The following is an 18,940-nucleotide window of genomic DNA, read 5'->3' as shown; positions in this document are numbered from 1 at the left end:
ACTGTGCAGTGGTAAATAAGAAAATTATCCTCCAAGCTGAAGGAATATGTTCACCCTCGTGTGTCAGCAAACATTCCTTGAGCGAGACTCCTTGCCAAAGGCATTAAATCCTACGTTTCTCCAATACTGTTTTGTAAGTGATCCTATTTGAACTCATTCATGGTGAAATGGTAAATGGCCTGTATTTGTATAGTGCTTTACTAGTCCCTAAGGACCCCAAAGCGCTTTACACGTTCAGTCATCCACCCATTCACACTGGTGATGGCAAGCTACATTGTAGCCACAGCCACCCTGGGGCTCACTGACAGAGGCGAGACTGCGCCACCGGGCCCTCTGACCTCGAACCGGCAACCTTCCGATTACAAGGCGAACTCCCAACTCTTGAGCCACGATCGCCCAATAAATAATAAGTCAGAAAGCATCTCTATAAGAACAGGTCAATTTCACAAATGCAACACACAAAACGGAGATGAATAGTCCTCTACTTAACAAATCCTGCTTGTTAAAGTTTAACATAGCAAGATGGTGGTGGTATTTTTTGTTTGAATAACATCTCTCCCTAGAATTCGCCTCACCTCAACCTACCCACTCGCTTTACGATTCACATGCTGCCTTTTAGCAAAGCCTCAGGGCAGTTGACGTTTCCTGGATTAATTCCTATTAGGAAAAGAGCACTTATAGGCAGGGGGACACACCGGGGGATTCCCCTAGTGTTTTGGAATAGATTTTCCCTTCTAGATGATGATTATGGGCAAAGAGAATTTGAATGGAATGAAAAGGTTCACAGATCCATTCATACGCAGTGTGGCTGCATAAGACTGATCCTTACAACATAATATTAATGACCTTACATGTACTCTGGTCCTGTGGTCTGTATGGTTTCAAGACTTAACTCAATAGTGCAGACTGCGAGCCAGCTTGAGCAGTGTGTTTTCCTTGTGAAGATAAAACCTAATAAAAAATATAATTTTTTCTGTTAAATTAAAGATCATTTATCATCAGTTACTCCTTGTACTCTGTCTGCCCTTCATCCACTTTAGCTAGACTTCACAAACTATGGCTTAACCCAAAACCTATTCATTTAACATGTATTACTATTTGTGCCAATTGATAAGAAAAAATGTCTCTGTCTATTGTAATGTAAAGTCATACAAATAGTTTCCTTTCAATGAGCTTATGTCCCACAGAAGGATGCATCTGTCATATTTTTCAGCCTAATCATTATGAAACAGAATAAAACAAATCAAATCAATATGACAAAGAACTCACTGAAACAAAAACAAATGACAGCAAATCACAACAAAGCCAAAAATATCAAGGATTGGCTAAGAACACAGCACATTACACACTGGAGTGTCTTTATTACTACTCTCCATTGTTTCACAGTATATTGGCACAGTTATCCCCTATACTCTGTCAGAGAGATTCACACTTTCCACTGCACTTTCATTTTGAAGGAATATCACCGCTAGTATGTTCTAACTTCAGCATTCACTGAGCATTGTTATCTACTTTATATTATTATGAAAAGTAGTTCACAGCTATAATTGGAAGCAATACAGTGACAAATATTAAAAATTTGCTCCCTCTGTCTCCATGACAGTTTAATTCTGATCAGTCACGACTTTTACATAATGTGTTTTGAGTCACACTGTTTAGCTCCTGAGGGCATTTTTACACACCTCAGTTTGCATCATGTGAAACACGCTGCATCTTTTCACAGCAGCTAGACTCTGGTGTAAGTTTAACCAAAAAGATACTTGTTAAAACTGAAAGCAATGTGTCATACTGCAGATTTTGGATTGGAAGCCCACATGTGCCTCATGGATTTCACTAAAGGACATTGCCAGCCCCACTCTCCTACAGATTTTCTAAAATTTCTCCCCTGGTAATCTATGATTTAGTTTCTCACACTGCAAAGATGAGAAAAGGTACAAAAAGCTATCATTTTGTCTAAACAGCTTGAGGAGAACTCCCAGTTTGCAGTAGTTTGAAGTTTATTAAAGTGGACAGAGGTGATATTTACTTATAGATACATACAGTTTATATACAATTTAAAATAGGATCTTTGCCAAGCTGCCGGTTAGAGACCAACCATAGATACCGCAGTGCTTGTGTTGTGTGCAAACACTGACTTTGCCACAGCTCTGTACCATTTATATCAGCACTGACGGTGCATATACTTGCTGCAGCATTGTACTGAATGATAGGTGTTGTCACTGAGACAAAACCTCTCAGTGCTAGTATAGGATGAGAAGAAGTTAAAACCACCAGAAAGTCTTTTCAAACTGTTGCAACATGTCTCTGTATAATCTATGACTCTCTAAAGCTTCTGTACTGATACATCATTAAGTTAGCAATAAAACCAGACACAGGCTTACCCTCATGTCTTCAAGCTCACAGTATTGACCATGGCAACTGTGTGAGGTTACAAAACAACGAACAAACAGCCGAAATCCTAGTCCTGACTCCTAGTCCCATAGGACCTTAGCCCTGTTGTGCTCAACCACCTTGGTGTCTCATATTTTGTCTTGTAGTCCATATGCAGCACAGATGTTCCTGTACACTATCCCCACCACTTATGGTTAAGGTTATGCCTTTTAGCATACAGTACATGGTCCAACCTTCCTGCTACTATGTGTTGGATAGTCTCCGTGCATCTTTAGACAGTCTGCAACAACAGTCCTATTGACTGTGGTAGACTTCTGGATCTATGGATCTGATACTTAAGGCCTGTTCTTTTGCTGCCATGATCATAATCTCTGTGATTTCTCCTAAGCCAGCCTTTGGATAAGTGTGGCCTCAGCCACACTTATCCAATCCGAATAATATCTGGATGTCCTTTCTATAGATCCTGTTGAGATGGTGAGACGATATGCCATTCACTCCTGGCATACAGCTTGATGTCATCCATGTACAGAACGTGGTTGATGGTGACTCCTTTCCTAGATCTGTGTCCTAGATCCACTGTTATTGATGAGCTGGCTTAGTGGGTTTTGGGATGTGAAGAACAGCAGTGGGGACAGTGCGTCACTATGGTACCTTTGCACTTAATGGTGACTTACTTGGTACAAGAGACTTTAAGTTGGCCTCTGGTGTCATCTTCCGCAGTCACGTTGAGTTCTTGATGAATGTTGTTATCACACTGTTGGCCTTGTCCAGTGCCAAGAATTCCTGTATCCATGTGTGGATGACTCATAGGCTTTCTTATAGTCAGTGCAGGCATTGCTCATGTTGGTCTGCCAGATCTTAGAATCCTGGTATGTTGCTATCAACCAAGAACTGTTGCACTGGCAACATGTTGTTATTTTAATGCCCTACTGAGCTGTGCTCATGTATCGACTCATGTGCCTACTCAGCTTGTTTGCTATGATGCCTGAGAAAAGCTTATATGCTGTGGAGAGGGAGGTAATCATCCAGTAGTTTAATGGTGTTGTGCCCTTGTGGGAATCCTTCATGACCAGGATAGTTCTGCCTTGTGTTAGCCCCTTTGGACAAGTACCTGTTTTTAGCAACCCCCTTGCGTGATCTCAGATCATGCTATTATTTGTTGAAGATTCCAGATTTGATTCTTAGGATCTCAGTTCAGGGGTCCTTTCACAGCAGTTCACGACCACATGAGAAATCACTCACACACACAAATATAGAACGACACACAGAGTGTTATCTGTCAAGTTGTACTTCGTGGTTGGGGTTGATGCCATTGATGAGTTTGGCATTGGGACTGGACCAGCCAATGCCATGCTCCTACAAAGACTGAAGAGAAAGACTGAAGAACAGGACAGAGTCTCCCACCCCATGCATGTAAATGTTGGTGAACTGCAGAGCTCCTTCAGTGACAGACTGCTGCATCCTAGATGCATGAAGGAGCGTTTCCGCAGGTCCTTCCTCCCTGCAGCTGTCAGACTGTACAATCAGAACTGCTCCCAACAAACATAGATGTTTACATCAATGCTGTAACTGCAATAAGTTAATTAACCAATTCGCACAACAACCTGGTTTGCCTCTTATCTGTAGTTATTTTTATTTGATTTAATAACTGTACAATACTCTGTATATAGTAACCATTGTCCTTAATGTAACTATGTAAGAAAAATTGTGTATGTTTCTGTTCTGTGTGCTGTGTACTCTCTGTTTGTATATGTGTCTTTTTGGCTGCTGTTACAACCAAATTTTCCCTTGTGGGACAATTAAAGGATTATTCTATTCTATTCTATTCTATTCTATTCTATTCTATTCTATTCTATGAAGTGCACAATGAGAAGAATCAGGAGTGTTTAATCAGAGAATGATGAATTCTACAGCTGTGAGGGATGACTCTTTGTGTTAGTCAAGTCATAGACTTATAAATTCCCACTCTCTGGGGAAATTAGGCCACTGAGGTCACTGTTGTGCCATAGGCAGCACAGAAATATCTAATGATAGTGCATGTGTCATCAGTGCAGCTTTTATAACATAACACAGAAAAATACAAGGAAGCAAAACAGGAAGATCCATAAATCATTTTCAGAAAGGACTTTTTTGCTGCATGGCTCTTCCTTGCTGGTTTAATTGGTACAGTGTAGTAGTAAATGGTCACAGGTTTGGATAAACCGGGTTTCTGTTGGTCCGATGAGAGCGCTGTGCAATGTCACTGAAATCACCAAAGCAAGATATTGCGGCACTCTGTCCAATAGCTTACACTAGTAAACAATTAGCCAATATATAACTGTTCATTTCTTGTAATTTATTAAGTTAATTACCCTAACTACCACCTAATGACTCTGCTGAAGTTCACAATTGTAGTACTTTATCCACTCAAACCAAAATGTCATGTCTGAACTATAAACTGGCTGACAGTGTTGTTGTTGTCGTCAAAGTAATTAAAAATGCAAGTTATTCAATGAGATGACCTTTAGCTTATAGAAATATCTTTCTACAAGACAAGGTTGTTTAAATCTGTATGCTTATTTCAGTGAAAAGCCACAAAGTAAGAGCCTCAAATAAAGTAAGTTTCAGACTCAATGAAATAAAAATAGAAATGCTCTTTTTTTAAGTTGTCTTCAGTATCCCACTTGTGGCAATTTCTGTCAAACATTTCATTTGCAGGGACCACATCCTCAGTTAGATTGACGGTGTTTCATGAAAGAGAGTGGCTCCTGGGCTGGGCAGATTCCCATGTACTAACGAGAGGCTTGAGAACTGAGACAAGGGGAGCAGGGTGGAGCACAAAAATGCAAAATAAACAGCCTATAGAGCAGGAAGGCATATGTACTCATGGAAGGTGTGGTCCCACCCTTGAAATTCAGATAAATTATCTCCAATTTGTTTATCTGCTGATACGTTTTTGCTGGTCATACTATTGCCTGAAAATCCAAGGAAATTAATTAGCTATCAGTAAATATGCTTGTATCACACTAATTGCATGTCCACTTAACCATATATATACCAACCATGAAGCCTGAGGACAAACTTGCGAGTAAGATGAATAATTGTAATAGAGAAGAATCAGTTAAACATGCTCTACATGTAGGGAAAAAAATATGTGAAGGTGAACTCACATCTTCTTTTCCTTTGTGTTCTTCTTTCTTGTCATGGCAGAATGATTCCATCCAGCAGCAACGACTTCCTGGTGCGGGACCTCGCTGCTGGACGTAGCTATGATCTTTGTGTCCTGGCCGTGTTTGATGACGTCATCACATCGCTGACTGCAACTCGTCCTTTGGGCTGTCTGTCATTTACCACAGACACAGAGTTCAGCCAGTGCCAAGCATTGCACAGCCACTTCTTGGGTGGTACTATGATCATCATCATTGGAGGGATTATTGTTGCTTCTGTGCTTGTTTTTATTATCATCTTAATGATACGATACAAGGTTTACAGCCACCAAGGGGCAGGCCATGGAAAAGCAGCCATCACTGCGACTGCGCCAAGACCGCAGAGCAATGGACAAGGAGGCAGTCAGGTCCAAGTCCTTCCTCGCTCTGCCTCAAAGATGACTGACAGTCATGACGACCAAGTCCTCGGACCGTCCAGGGCAATGTCGCCTAGCAACACTCTGCGAGACACTGTCACGTTGGTCGAGGAGGAGAGCAGTGGACAGAGCCTAATGACAAGGACTGACTCGTCAGCAAACGAGGAGTTGCTCTCACCCACGAAGTCCCGCTTCTCCTCCAGGGTCGCCATTGAGATGAAAATTCGACCGCCATCTGTTGCCAAAGAGCCCACCTCTCCCAAAGAACTGGCAGGTATTAGAGAGCTAGTGGAAAAGATACAGACATAGCAAATTCAAGCAACTGAGCAGAGTTTAGAGAAAGTAAAAGTTGACAGAGTAGGAGTGGGGAAAACGTGGAAAGGAGGGACACAAAGAAATTCGGTCAAACAGGAAAAGCTGGTGGATGAGAAATAGACAATGTGAAATGCAGGGTGTAAAACTGAGTAAGATAATAATGAAGAGAAGAGCATTGTGTGAATGAGAAAATGAGTACGAGAGATCCCATTCTAGTGCACTAGAATGAAAGTAAGAGAGAGACAGAGGGTGAGACAATTCATCAAATTTCAGTCTGTAGGGCTGCAGCAGCAACTCAAGTTGTTTTTAAATCTCTTCTGTGTGATTGCATATTCCTTTTTTCCAAAAAATGAATGGAAAAAAAGTCTTGAATTAACCTTCCTATAGTGAACTGAAAACCTCCCCATGCTCATTTATTTTTGTTTTCAGCTCTTTCCAAATGCCAGACTTCTTCTGTTGAACGCTCAGAAGGGGTACATGCTGACTCAAAGTTTTTAAATTTGTGAAGAAGATGAAGAATGATGCTGCAACTTTGTTGCCAAAATTTTAGTTTTTTTTAGTTTCTAGAAAGCTTGGCTAGACAACAGATAATAACCAAATAAATCTTCATGTTTTTGTGTTAGAGGAGAGAGGGATTTGATAATGCATGTGGGAGTACCTGTCACACATTATTCCAGTTAACACCTCTCACATTAGAGCGCTGCAAACTATTAGTCTTTAAGCACTCCAAGAAAGCCTGCTTGCCTTTAGAAATGACACATCCCAAGTGCTAAAGAGTGAAAAAGCTACTTCAGTACAAAAGAAAGGCTGTATGCACTGGCTTACATTCAATATCAAGCTGGAAAAAGCCCAAGTCACTTATAAAGTTAAATGTGACTTCAATAGCACTGAATGCTAGATCTGTTGGGGGTGGGGGGGGGGGGGGGGTATATAAAAGTTTTGTGTTTTCCTCTTTGTAATAAACATTTATTACAGTGTTAAAGACCCTACAGAGAACCAGATTAGTTTAAATACTGTATTGCAGAGAGCGAGAGGAGAAAGGGGGAGACCGTGCAACAGACCATTTTATGTGAATCCAAGAAATGTGTTTTACAGCAGATTCATGAAAAGTCTACTTGAAGAATCTCCAGGATTATCAGAGTCTGGCACACATGTGTTATATAGAAGTAATACACTATACATAATGCAGAAAGTAATCAATGCAGAAACAGCTATTATTAATGAATGTAAAATTATATAAGACAACAACTTGTACTTGTCAACCTTTTCATCTGGTGTAATAGGCATGCAAGCTCATGTGAGCAGCAAAAACACTCAGCAAAAGCTACAGCTAGGTTTATTTATACAGTACTTCATGATGATGTATAATTGAAAGTTTAAAACACACAATCAAAAAGAAGGAATATAAAACAAAGAAATGTAAATAAATAAAGCTGGATTACCTTGGACAGAGGAGGGAAGATGAATGATTAAATATTTAAATGTGCTTGTTTGATCCATAGAAATAAGAAAAATACATTTTGAAGATATGCATGATCCACATGACGGGTTGAAATTAAGCTTAGTCACGACCAATTTGCTGAACCGAAATTGGTTAAATCCTCAGAACCATTAGTACTACTTGAGCTTTAGGCTTCCATTCACTGTTTTTTTTTATCTCTGGGCTTTTTGGTCTAATCAACGATCGGCCTCTTGTGCCAGCTTGAAAATACTGTTTTTAGTTTTTACAGCAGTGGCCTTTGGCATGCCATCAGAAAATAGCTTTATTAGACAGTCTGAAAGAAATAGAACGATAGAGAGATAATTTGTCATTGTAATCATTTAATGAAGAGAGTAAATTATCCAAGTAGTGCAAAATACATGATTGCAATAATGCACAAATCTGCTTGATTATAATTCTACTGTAGTTTTCTTAGCATGCAAGATACTGGTGGAAAATTGCTTTTACGTAACAGTCTTTGCCAGCTATTAGATAAAACCTACTTTGTGTAATCAAGAGCACTTCCTTGTTCCAAACTTCTGAAACGACTTGCACATGTTCTCAGAGATTGCTTGAAACCGTCAATGGATCCCTTATAATATAAATCCAGAAAATCATGTGGATATTTGGGGGGAAGTAAAATTTCCCTGTACTAAGCCTACTCCAGTGCATTTCCCCTTTAACACTAATCCATTCAGGAAATGGGGGTTTCATTGGAATGAATAAATGAAGACATCATTTCACATGAGGGGCTTAAAGAGCTGAGTGGAAATACTTTATCAGCGGTTGATATGTCATTCAATTGGCCTCTGTGAATGAGCTGAAATGAGGTGTCATTGAGCCTCATGTTGATAGCAGGGAGGAAACGAGAGATCTGTGCAGAGTATAGGAGCTTAGCCAGCAAAGTGAGGGAGCGCTTTCACCTTCATCAATTTTGACGGTTTGGTTGTCTCTCTTATATTAATACAACAATGTTAGATGTTGCTTTTATCAGAATTCATTGTGTCCAGCATTAACAAAAAATGTACCATTGATATTAATTGGTTTTTGACTTCGGACATTATAGTGCAAAAAATCTCAAGCCACCCACTTGTATTGCCAGGATAATGGGAAATAGGAAATAACGTACATTGAAATACTGTATATGAGGTAAAAAAAAAAAAAAGTTTGCACAATTCTAACAAACATCAAACTCAATATGTGATATGACCACCTTTATTCTTTAACACAGCCTGAACAGTCTTTTTATTTCTTTAAGGAATAGATCTCCAGGATTCTTGAATTTCTTGAATTTTCAGTTCAGTTGCCGTGTAATTAACTGGGACCATTTCTGAACACGCTTCAGTGAACAGTAGGTCTCAGGTCCTGTGTCAGGTCTTTGCTAGATTTCTTCCTATTTCTTAAGGACATGACTTTCTAACACACTTTTTTTTATTTAGGCCTGCCACGTTTGTTGTCTGTTACTTGTTCCATTTTCTTAACTTGTTTAAAGGATACACTGCACAATGTACTGATAGCACTTTGGAAATAACCTTGTTTGTGCAAAAAATATAATTTTATGCCGGCCTCTGACATATTTTGTTGATTTAACAAAATCCACAAAATGTGTCTCTCTGAAACAAATAATGTTCTTCCCATAATTATGAGTTCCTCTGAAAATGGTCAGGTAAAAGGATTGGATTGAAAGTTAGAGAAAAAGCATTCAATGTTCAAAGACCTTCAGAAAACCTGGAGAACTGCTGGTTAACTTCACTTTAAAACTTTACAAGAAAGTCTGGATCTTTAGAAGCCAAATATGAAGAAATGAGGCTTTGCACAGCTGTGCACCGTACTGTACTCAAACACATTGTTTTAAGCTGTTTTAATTTTTTTAATACTAATAAAGCTTTGACGACAACTTTACACATACAGTTCAGCAAGTGTGCCAGGAGGTTGATGGCCACATTGCGGTTGCAAAGTAGATGAGTTAGGCAGCGCTCATTAAAACTGGTTAGAATTTTGGGAATTGTGAAAGAAAAAAAACCCTTGAATTTTATTTTGTTGCACCATTGAGGTAACACCATATGCATAAACTCAAATATTCCCCCTATAGGCCTAATTAACCTTATCTCAACCTTATCTAACTGAAGTATGCCAGTCAGGGAAGCCTCCAAACAACATCCCAGACTAAAAGACATGCAAACAAACCAATTATTATTGTTTTTATTTTGACATTTTACCCAGGAGGAAAAAGTTACAGTTGGCCTTTTATGTTCTTTGTTTCCTTCCTTTGATTCCAGGATCGTTGGCACTTTGAGGGAAACCTACAGTGAGGGATAATACCCATGTGTTTGTACAAAGGCTGTTGGAGTTTCTCAGGGTGTAACTGTGTCTGTGATGTGTTTCACTGGTTGCTGCATTGCAGAGAAAGGCAACATTGATCTGATCAGAGAGCCACAGTGAGTCAGAGCGCCTGAGGAACAGAGCAACTGACAGATACACAGGAAAACCCCATTAAATGCCCGCAGTTGTGAAAAAAAAATAAACATGTTTCTTCATGGTAGTTTAATTCTTTAAGACTATTTGCTCTTATATATTCATAGGAATTGAATGCAGTATTTTATTTATTTATTAAATGGATGAGAAGTCCCACGATTATGGCACAAAGACAAAATGTTCAGTGTTGGACTAAAAAAGACACATTTTTAAACATAACAAAGCTACTACTATCTGTGACAACTGTTAATAAAGCTAACCAAATGGGCTTTTCTGGTTGGGAGGCATTAAATGGAAAGATGCACTTACGAGATAAACGTGGTTTTTGAACAATAAAACAATAAACAATATTCTCATAGAAATGTTCAGTATATAAATACTCCATAAATTAATAAAATATAGGCACTTTCAACTTGAAAAATGTAAAACTATCACAGAATTTGAAAATGAATCAATGAAGAAATGCACATCAGAGATCATTTTAGCAGTCAAGTTGTCACCTTGCTTTTTAGCTCTATGGTACAAGGATGCAGCATGTGGGTTCAGGATTAGAAGCAGCTCTTTAACCTGAATACTAAGTGGGGAATTTTCTATCTGGATTAGTAGTAATTATATGCTTGACACAAACATATTATGATTATGTCAAGCAACGCATTATTAGTTCAATAACAGGCAAACAAACACTGAATGTGTGTGTGTGTTAGAGCACAAACACATAAAGACGCACACATTGTTGGGGGGAAAAAACAGATAAACCATTTCTTTTATGAGGTTAAGACTGAACATTTAGGTTAATTTAAGGACAAGACATCAGGTAACAAATGCAGTGTGCAGTGTCCTTACAAGAGATGGAAAAAATTTGTGTATGTAAGCTCAGGGTCAGTCACTAAATCCCTGCAGGTTTGTGCCTGCATTTGTGTGTGGTTATGTACAAGGTTTATCTGCCTTGAGCCAGTACATATGTTCCCACAAGGTTAGTCAGGATAGAAAAATACTTAAGCACAGCGCAAGGATGTGCGAGTCTGTGTGAAGTGCAAGTGTGTGTTCTCCCCGTGGCCCATCCATGACCCTGTAGCCTGTCTGTCCTCTGTGTATTTTAATCTATCATCACTCCTTTCACTGTCATCCCATATGCCCGGCCTCATTCTTCACTGCCGTCTGTCTCTCTGAATACATCTCTTGGAATCGGCCAGGCCTCTTCCCCTCCCGCTGTTCACAAGTGCTCCCACATGCTTTTCTCTCATCTTCTTTACCCATTTTCCAACTGCCCTGACATTGTTGCTTGTTCTCTCTCTCTCCACTGAATAGATTTTTTTTTTTATTTCTTTTGCTGTTTAGCTGTATCTATATCAGTGTTTTTCCTCTGCTTCCTCTTTCTCTCTGTGTCCTTTCACTCATTCGCTGTTTTTGGCTCTGTTTCATTCTCCATTTCTCTCCCCCTCTCTCTGTCTGACTCTTGGACGCCTCCAGCAGCAGACGACAGGCGGCCTCGTAGTGTGGAATGGAGGGACTTTAACATCTGAAGGTCTCTCAGCCTCTCAAAGAGATTGCGCCACTACAACACACAGAGTAATGACTGCCACTTTAAATTTTAGCACTCCCTGGTTTTTGTTTTCTCCTGTAGCAAGCAGTTTCTTCATTTCTCTTACCTGTGTCATTATTCCTAACTTGTCTTTCCCTACTGCAGCCTCACGTCTTTGCAGCATGCTGCAATCTGACCCTTTAGCAACTGCAGCTAAATAACAGCAACCACAATTGTGTTTCATTATCTAGTGATTTTGAGTACTGACATTTGAGAGATGTATCCTTGAAATTCCTGCCTCTGCTGTATTATAATGACTGAAAATAGCATCTTAAAATCATAAAAATACCTATAGTTACCTATAGTTAGTCCCTTAGATGACTGATTAGTGCGAATAAATGTGCCCCTGACGATTAGGGCACATTTAATTTAAATAGTGTTTTACTTAATTATCATTTTTAAAGTAAGCACGTTTTGTTTACTGTTTATCATTTTTGAAATTCTGCTGCTTTTCAAAGACCTGTGTGGAAGTAAACTGAAAATGCTCTACATTTCTGGCTACTGGACAAACTTGCCAGTTACTTGAAAAATCTTGTTGAGTAAAGTTATACCACATTTTTGGTTGTTTCGTTTTTTTATTCTATTTCAACAATTCTGAGAAATTATTAGTTATAATCGGTTAATTGTTGACAGCTATGGGAATGTGCACAAATCTTGAGTCATCCCTTATTATTTAATGAACTTTACTTCCCTTATTTTATGAAAAGTAAGGAAATTATTTGTTGTAACAACCGTTCTTGGCATTAATCTTAATCACTTGAAAGCCTGTGTATTTCCCCTAAATGATGGGACATTTGTAAGGAAAATGCATTTGCGGGTTGATCAGGAGAGTTGAGTTTGTGTGTTGCACCCATGAAAACTTGCCAGATCTTCTCTGACAATGCCAAACAGTGTATTCTGCTACTGACTCTTGTCTTGAGCTTCTGGTGCCCCAGATGGCTTATTGGTGTCTGATTACCAGCACTTGTGAGCATGGACCCTGCTACAACAGTATGGAATCTGCTCCAAGCATACTATATTTGACTAATCTGGATAGGGCCCATGCTATAGGTCAACTGTAAAACTTCAAGCTAATGTTCCACAAAACCAAGTTGCAGCTTTATTTGGAGTGAGCCCTAGGTAAATCCCCCAATTGAAGGGCAAGTTCCATAGAACTGGTGATTTCAGAGACAGGATGCAAAGTGGCTGTCCCAGAAAGAGAACGCCAAAAGAAGACAATTTCTCATCCTGTCAGCAGTTAAGAACTATAGGCAGTCTTCTACAGAATCAAGATTTGCAGAACGATATGGCTGATGGTCTCTACCCAGACAGCAGTACAACAGTAGTTGTTTGGCGTAAACAGGGAACATTTGGAAAGATTTTTGTGTTTTTCCTGGTTTTGGTGTATAATTTGGCATACTTAAGCCTTTTCTCTTTGCTTCTCTTCCGTAAGTATGGCTTCGTGACAATCACCCGTCCACTGAGACCATTTCTAAGAGGCTTCATAGTAGATGGATCAGCTACATAGCAAGATGCATTTTATCAGGGCGTGTGTTGGATCATTGTTGGATTTTCTTTTTCATAAAGATATGACTTCTAGATGCTGTTAATCTGCTGTACATAATCATCTTGTTAGCACAAAAATACTATTTTATGCATGTCAACATGTGCAATCTTTGGCATTTTTTATAGGTTCCACCAATTCCACCAGTTTTCACTTTGCTAAGTTTTCTGTTATGTGTAGACACAACACCGGTTCATCCCTTTAGTTAGATGCCTTTTTATGTTTGAATGTTTTATAGGTCAGTGTTAAGTCCTCTGAAAATGGTAAAATATAGGCACTGGACTGAAAATGAGAGGGAAAAAGGGCAATGTTCAAAGAAAAAGTTTGAATCGCCTCCAGAAAGCCTGGAGAATTATTGCTCAAGACCACATTCAAAAATTACAAGAAAGTCTGGGTACTTGGAAGCAAAATATAAAGAAATAATGGGTGGCTTAAGACTTTTGCATTGTACTGTATAACTATAGAGTGATTCTCAGGATAAATAAGTAGTTGTCTTTCTTACTTTATGCTCCCTTCTTCCTTTCTTCCCGACATTCCTTTCATCTTGTTTCTCCTGGCTGCTGTTTTGCTGAAACTGCTTCTATCCATTATTACGTCTCCTTTCTTTTCTGTTTTAAATTTATAACACCTCTGTCTGTCTGGTTGTGTTTCACCCCTCATACTGTTTTATGATCATCATATACTACCTTTTCCTCTCAAAGAGTGATGGAGGAGAAGAGGTGAGTGGAGTGCAGAATGATGGAGGAGAAAACTGTGGAGATATGCAGTGGTTGTGATGGATGAATACAGTCCGAGGCATTAAAAAGACTGTTCTTCATTATTAAACCGACACAATAAGCACTGGCTGTACATAAATGCTGTTATGAAATATTCTTGCTGACAGATACAGTTAAGAAATGCTCTCCCGACAAACAGACACATTACAAATAACACCTGCAGCAACATACTGCCACAACAAGTACAACCTCATCACTCTCCCAGCTATTGCTCATCTTTGCTTTTTCTTGTCAGCAAACCCTCCTTACGTGGGCATTTATTATATCTCTCGACAAATAGCAGTTGCACCTTAAGATACAAAAGAACACAAGCTACACGCTTTTAATACTAATGTGTACATATTTGTTCTTAAGGGCCATTTTGATATGAAGACATTGCATCCTTTAACCTTTAGAAACACTAAACTGATCCAAACATGATTTGGAGCCTTGTCCTTTTCAAATGTCTGGCTCTAAGCCAGGTGTGATTTTAAAACAAAGACAGCAACAACATAACATTTGAACCTTCACTACCTATAAAAGTAGTTTATGTGTGTTTTACCCTAGGAGGTACTGTCAGAAATTTTTATCAGTAGTTTTTTTTTCTTAAACTTTTAAGTTAAGGCAGCTAAAAAAAAAAAAGATCTGCTGGTTCTAGATACCCATTTTTATACCTGCTCTTGTTCTGATAGTAATTTGCTTTTTCCAAATCTTAACACTGTATACCCACGGTTCTATTTTCAAACCTTGTTTTCAATCTTCTTTTCTCTTAGAGCCCTGATGTTGTTGTGTGAAGACTGGATGCTGCCCACTGGGAAAAGCTGGTGAAACCACCTGAAGAATAAAGGCCCTATAGCTTATGTTCCTGTATCTCCTGTTCACTGTACCCATTAATTTGTCGCCATGAATATCACAGGGTTATAGACCTGTAGTCTTCAGTTTACATTCGAGTGCTTCTCCTGGTTCTCATTTCTGGATTGGACAACTGTGTCAAGGCCTGGTGTCTGCTTGGTTGCTGATTGGCCAGCTGGTGCAAGATCTGGCTGGCAGTGTGACATACCAATCAGTTTTCATGAAGGAGATTTGTTTTTACTTTATAGCCTCTGCACCAGTGTTGAAGCGGAGACGTATAAAGGGGCATATGGATATGTTTCAACATAAGAATGGACAAAGACTTCGACATGCATGGACAGAAAAGGCCGAACAGTGAGCAAGCAAGATGAATGCATAGACAATCACATTCAGCCTAGGAATACAATGCAATAGACTGCATAAACAGGTAAAAAAAGAGTTTAAAAAAGCTTCTGGAGGGGTCTGTTTTGGGCATGAACATATACAGCTTTCTTGGCTCAAGGCGCTCGCCAGTGTTTATCCCTGTGGAATAAAATAATTCAATTAAATTGAACCAAGCAAAACTGTTCCTGGGCTGAACTGGAGATGGACATTAACTCACCAGACCCTGATTTTTTTTAATAAAAATGTTACCCTTGGAAAAAACAGTACATAGTAAAACTTGAACTGAATTGAAAAACCTGGACCCAACAGGACCTTAACTAGAACTGTACAGTGATCAGAGTTCTGATACTGATTAAACTGTACCAGATTACCAAGGACTGGTTTGGGTCTAGTGTGTGTATTCTGCAGCTCTGGCCTCTATGTCTTCTGCTTTCCACTGGACAGGTGAGGACCTGATGAACCCTTACCAACCTCCCTTACATCTTTCCTCGCCCCCTTAAACAGGTGAGTAATCTGCTAATTAGCTTATTAACCTAGCCAAAGTGGGAGCCAAATGAGAAGTTCTTGAGCCCAAAGATCCAGGCTCATTAATTAGCGTGACATATGGTAGGCCACCAGTAGTCACCTTGGCCATCCACAGTCCTGCCCCTGAGTTTAAGACACACCTAGATTCTACAGTGTCTCCTCCTGTAGTGAGTAGTCTGTAACCTAATGAGGGCAATGCTTTAATGAGTGCCTATCTAATTGCTGTCACCTAGACAATTAGAGAGCTATCCTAGCTAAACGATCTGCTTTCCTAATACTCTCCTATGGCAATATCACAACAGGCGACAGGAAATGCTTCCCCATCCTGTTTGTCTCTTGGTCTTTTACTGTCTGAGTCACTCCTTATCTCATACATATCACTCCCTCTGTCCATCAGATCACTTTTTCCCTTCCCGCCTGAGCCTGTGATTGAATACTGGTGGAGAATATAATATGCTGCAGGAGGATATGGTTATGAGTGAACAGCACAGCCCCGGGGATGGTCTTTGCCTGTATGGGAGGATAGGGGGGTCAATAATATCTGCTTAGTCAGCACAGAAGCTGATGTCTGAAGCTTCAGAACTTATCCAGCGCTCAGCCTAAAAAGAGATCTTCACTTATAGATTGAATTTATCCTCTTATTAGAGGTAATCACAACAATATTTGTTTGTTGTTGTCGTTTTAGAAATCTTGTTCCAGACTTCATAAAGCGATGTTGATCTTTATTTGACAGAAATCTACAAAAGATAAAAAGGCACAAAGAAAGTGCCCCTTTTATCTTAAATGGCTTTAAATGAAAAACAGCAGAGATTAGAATGGTCATGCAGCTTTAGCTCATTGAAAGTATATCTTTCTCCACATAATTTGGCTTTCCCCCTGCCATGTAGTGTCAATGGCACCCACACTGTTTCAAATAAATTTCAATCAAATAGTAGATGTACTGTTATCTGTTTGCCACAGATGGAAACACTGCTTTAATAACTTGCTTATAAGAGATTCATAATTCTACAAAGAGCATTTTATCAACTAGACTTAATTTAACTGATCCAATTATTGTGTTTACACAAAAAAATAGGCAATTTAAGGCCGTGGTGTAATTGCCATGAAATACAAACAGAATTATTTCCTCTCATAATTTGAGAGCATTTACCTTTGCGTTTAACAAACAATAATTTTCTTTAACAGCAGTTCTGTGCAGAGCACAATCTGATTAGTTGCTTTTGCAGTGGTGTTTATGTAGGAAAATTAGCTCACTGTGAGGGATAGCTCTTGATATCATAAATATCATAAAAAATGGAGAGAAATTGGCTTGATTGTGGGGAAACAGTGCAATAAATACACATAAAATGTTAAATGACCATCCATAGACTTGCCAGCTTAATCAAAATAAGACTTTTTTCCTATTATAAGTAACTATAAGTAGCTTTTTCTCTTAAAATGAGGTAACAAGGGATCTGATATGAGTTGGGGAATAAGATGCGAACAATAGAAACAATAGGAAAGTTAAGAATAAATTAAGAATATGAGAAAGTGTTGACGTTTTTTCTATGGTTTTCTAAGAACGTGCTTGTGCTTTTTTTTTGGGGGGGGGGGGTTCCTACAGTAATTACTTAGTCCAGTTTAAGTTTATTTACATCAGAAACTAAATGTAGTTGCAGTTTGAACACAGGATTCAGTAAGTAAAATAAAAACAAGAGAAATTTTTAAAATGTTACAGACATGTAATTACTCCTGTATATAACGTTAAAGGAAATGTAACAGGAAATGTGTGATTTCTGCTGTGTTTTGACTGGGCAGCACAACAAAGATGTTATTTTCTTCTGGTAAGTGATGGTTATGAGATGTTGCAGGGACAACCAGTAATGATGGTGTCTCCAGCTTAAATTTGCATTTCAATTACAAAGTGACACAGACACCTTCATTGTTCATTCAGTAATGGCACCAGCAATGAATCAATCAGTCAGTGTTCTTGGTCTGGCACACAAACACAAGAACCAAAGTGGCTGTTAAGAGTACTTCAATCACAGTTAACAGTTTTTATATACCTATGACCGTAGTAATTGTCTGTGTGCATCTATGTGAACTCACTTTCTATGTGAAAGTGTGATTGCAGAAGTGGTTTAGATATCACAAATTGTTTACACCCGTAAGCATCTCCTCTGACTATTGATGCTGATGATTGTCCGCAGAGAGAGAGAGAGAGAAACAAGACAAAACTGATAAGCGAACATTTCTCTTCTTTTATCTTCCAACTAGCCTTTAGCGCCTTTGGCTGAAGCTCTTTTTATTTTGTACATTCACATTAAATCTTTGCCAACTTGTTAGTGTGTGATGAACTACAGAAATTGATTCATTCCATTGTAATTGTTGCAATGACATAAAGGGTATTGATGTCATTCCGGCTTTTGTGAAAAGCCAAATGTTGCACACTAGCAACACTGACACTAGCAAACTCAGCTCTGATCATAATAATTAACAATTAGCACGCTGTTATTAAACACAAAGTGATTGATTTTTGTAATGACCTCTTCAGACTGCACAGCATTATCTCAAAAGTGCATTGGTTGGTCTTTTGCATTGTTACATAATGCAACATGATTGATAACAAATTTATGTAATTCGTTAACTGACGTGTCAAACTGATTTATGACATTGTTTTTTCTCATGTGACAGGGGTTCACATAATCCTTAACGTTTAATGTTAATGACCTCAGTTTGGTTTATCATCCTACATGAATATAGTGCTTATCCCTTCCACGACAAGATCGTTCAGCTGGGGGAAGAAACAAAGAAAAAAACATTATCTTCACTAATAAAAACGATGGCCATTTTTTTTACCTTCCATTCTGTAAGTTGTTAAAGTGAATGACGGTTTCTGCAAATGAAAGACATTATTTTATGTTTAAAGTTAAGCTCAGGTCATTATAGCATGCTAAGATCCTATTTTTGTGCATTAATTATAATCTCTATGCGAAAAAAAGGCATATTGATCAGTTTAAGCATGTCAAAAATGGTAGAAAATCATCATCATCAAAATTATTATATTTGATTTATTTGTACAAGTGAATGAGGTCTC

General features: G+C 38.7%; 1 protein-coding gene across 3 annotated transcripts in view; it reads left to right on the top strand.

The window, feature by feature from the left end:
- Nucleotides 1-18,940, top strand: part of zgc:172282 (leucine-rich repeat and fibronectin type III domain-containing protein 1-like protein) — a 207,829-nt gene that overhangs the window by 176,767 nt on the left and 12,122 nt on the right. For 2 of the 3 annotated variants that reach the window (XM_076892408.1, XM_004543829.3), the window contains 3 exons: nt 5,581-6,227; nt 11,694-11,792; nt 14,877-15,843. In XM_076892408.1, the coding sequence (XP_076748523.1) occupies nt 5,581-6,227; nt 11,694-11,746 (700 nt within the window). In that variant the 3' untranslated portion in view covers nt 11,747-11,792; nt 14,877-15,843. The remainder of the gene's footprint in view (nt 1-5,580; nt 6,228-11,693; nt 11,793-14,876; nt 15,844-18,940) is intronic. The other variant, XM_004543830.3, reaches the window with a different exon arrangement.

This window comes from Maylandia zebra, linkage group LG14 (genome assembly GCF_041146795.1).
Source record: "Maylandia zebra isolate NMK-2024a linkage group LG14, Mzebra_GT3a, whole genome shotgun sequence".
NCBI classification, from domain to species: domain Eukaryota; kingdom Metazoa; phylum Chordata; class Actinopteri; order Cichliformes; family Cichlidae; genus Maylandia; species Maylandia zebra.
The sequence above is the reverse complement of the archived record's forward strand: the minus strand, read 5'-3'. Positions and strand labels throughout refer to the sequence as shown.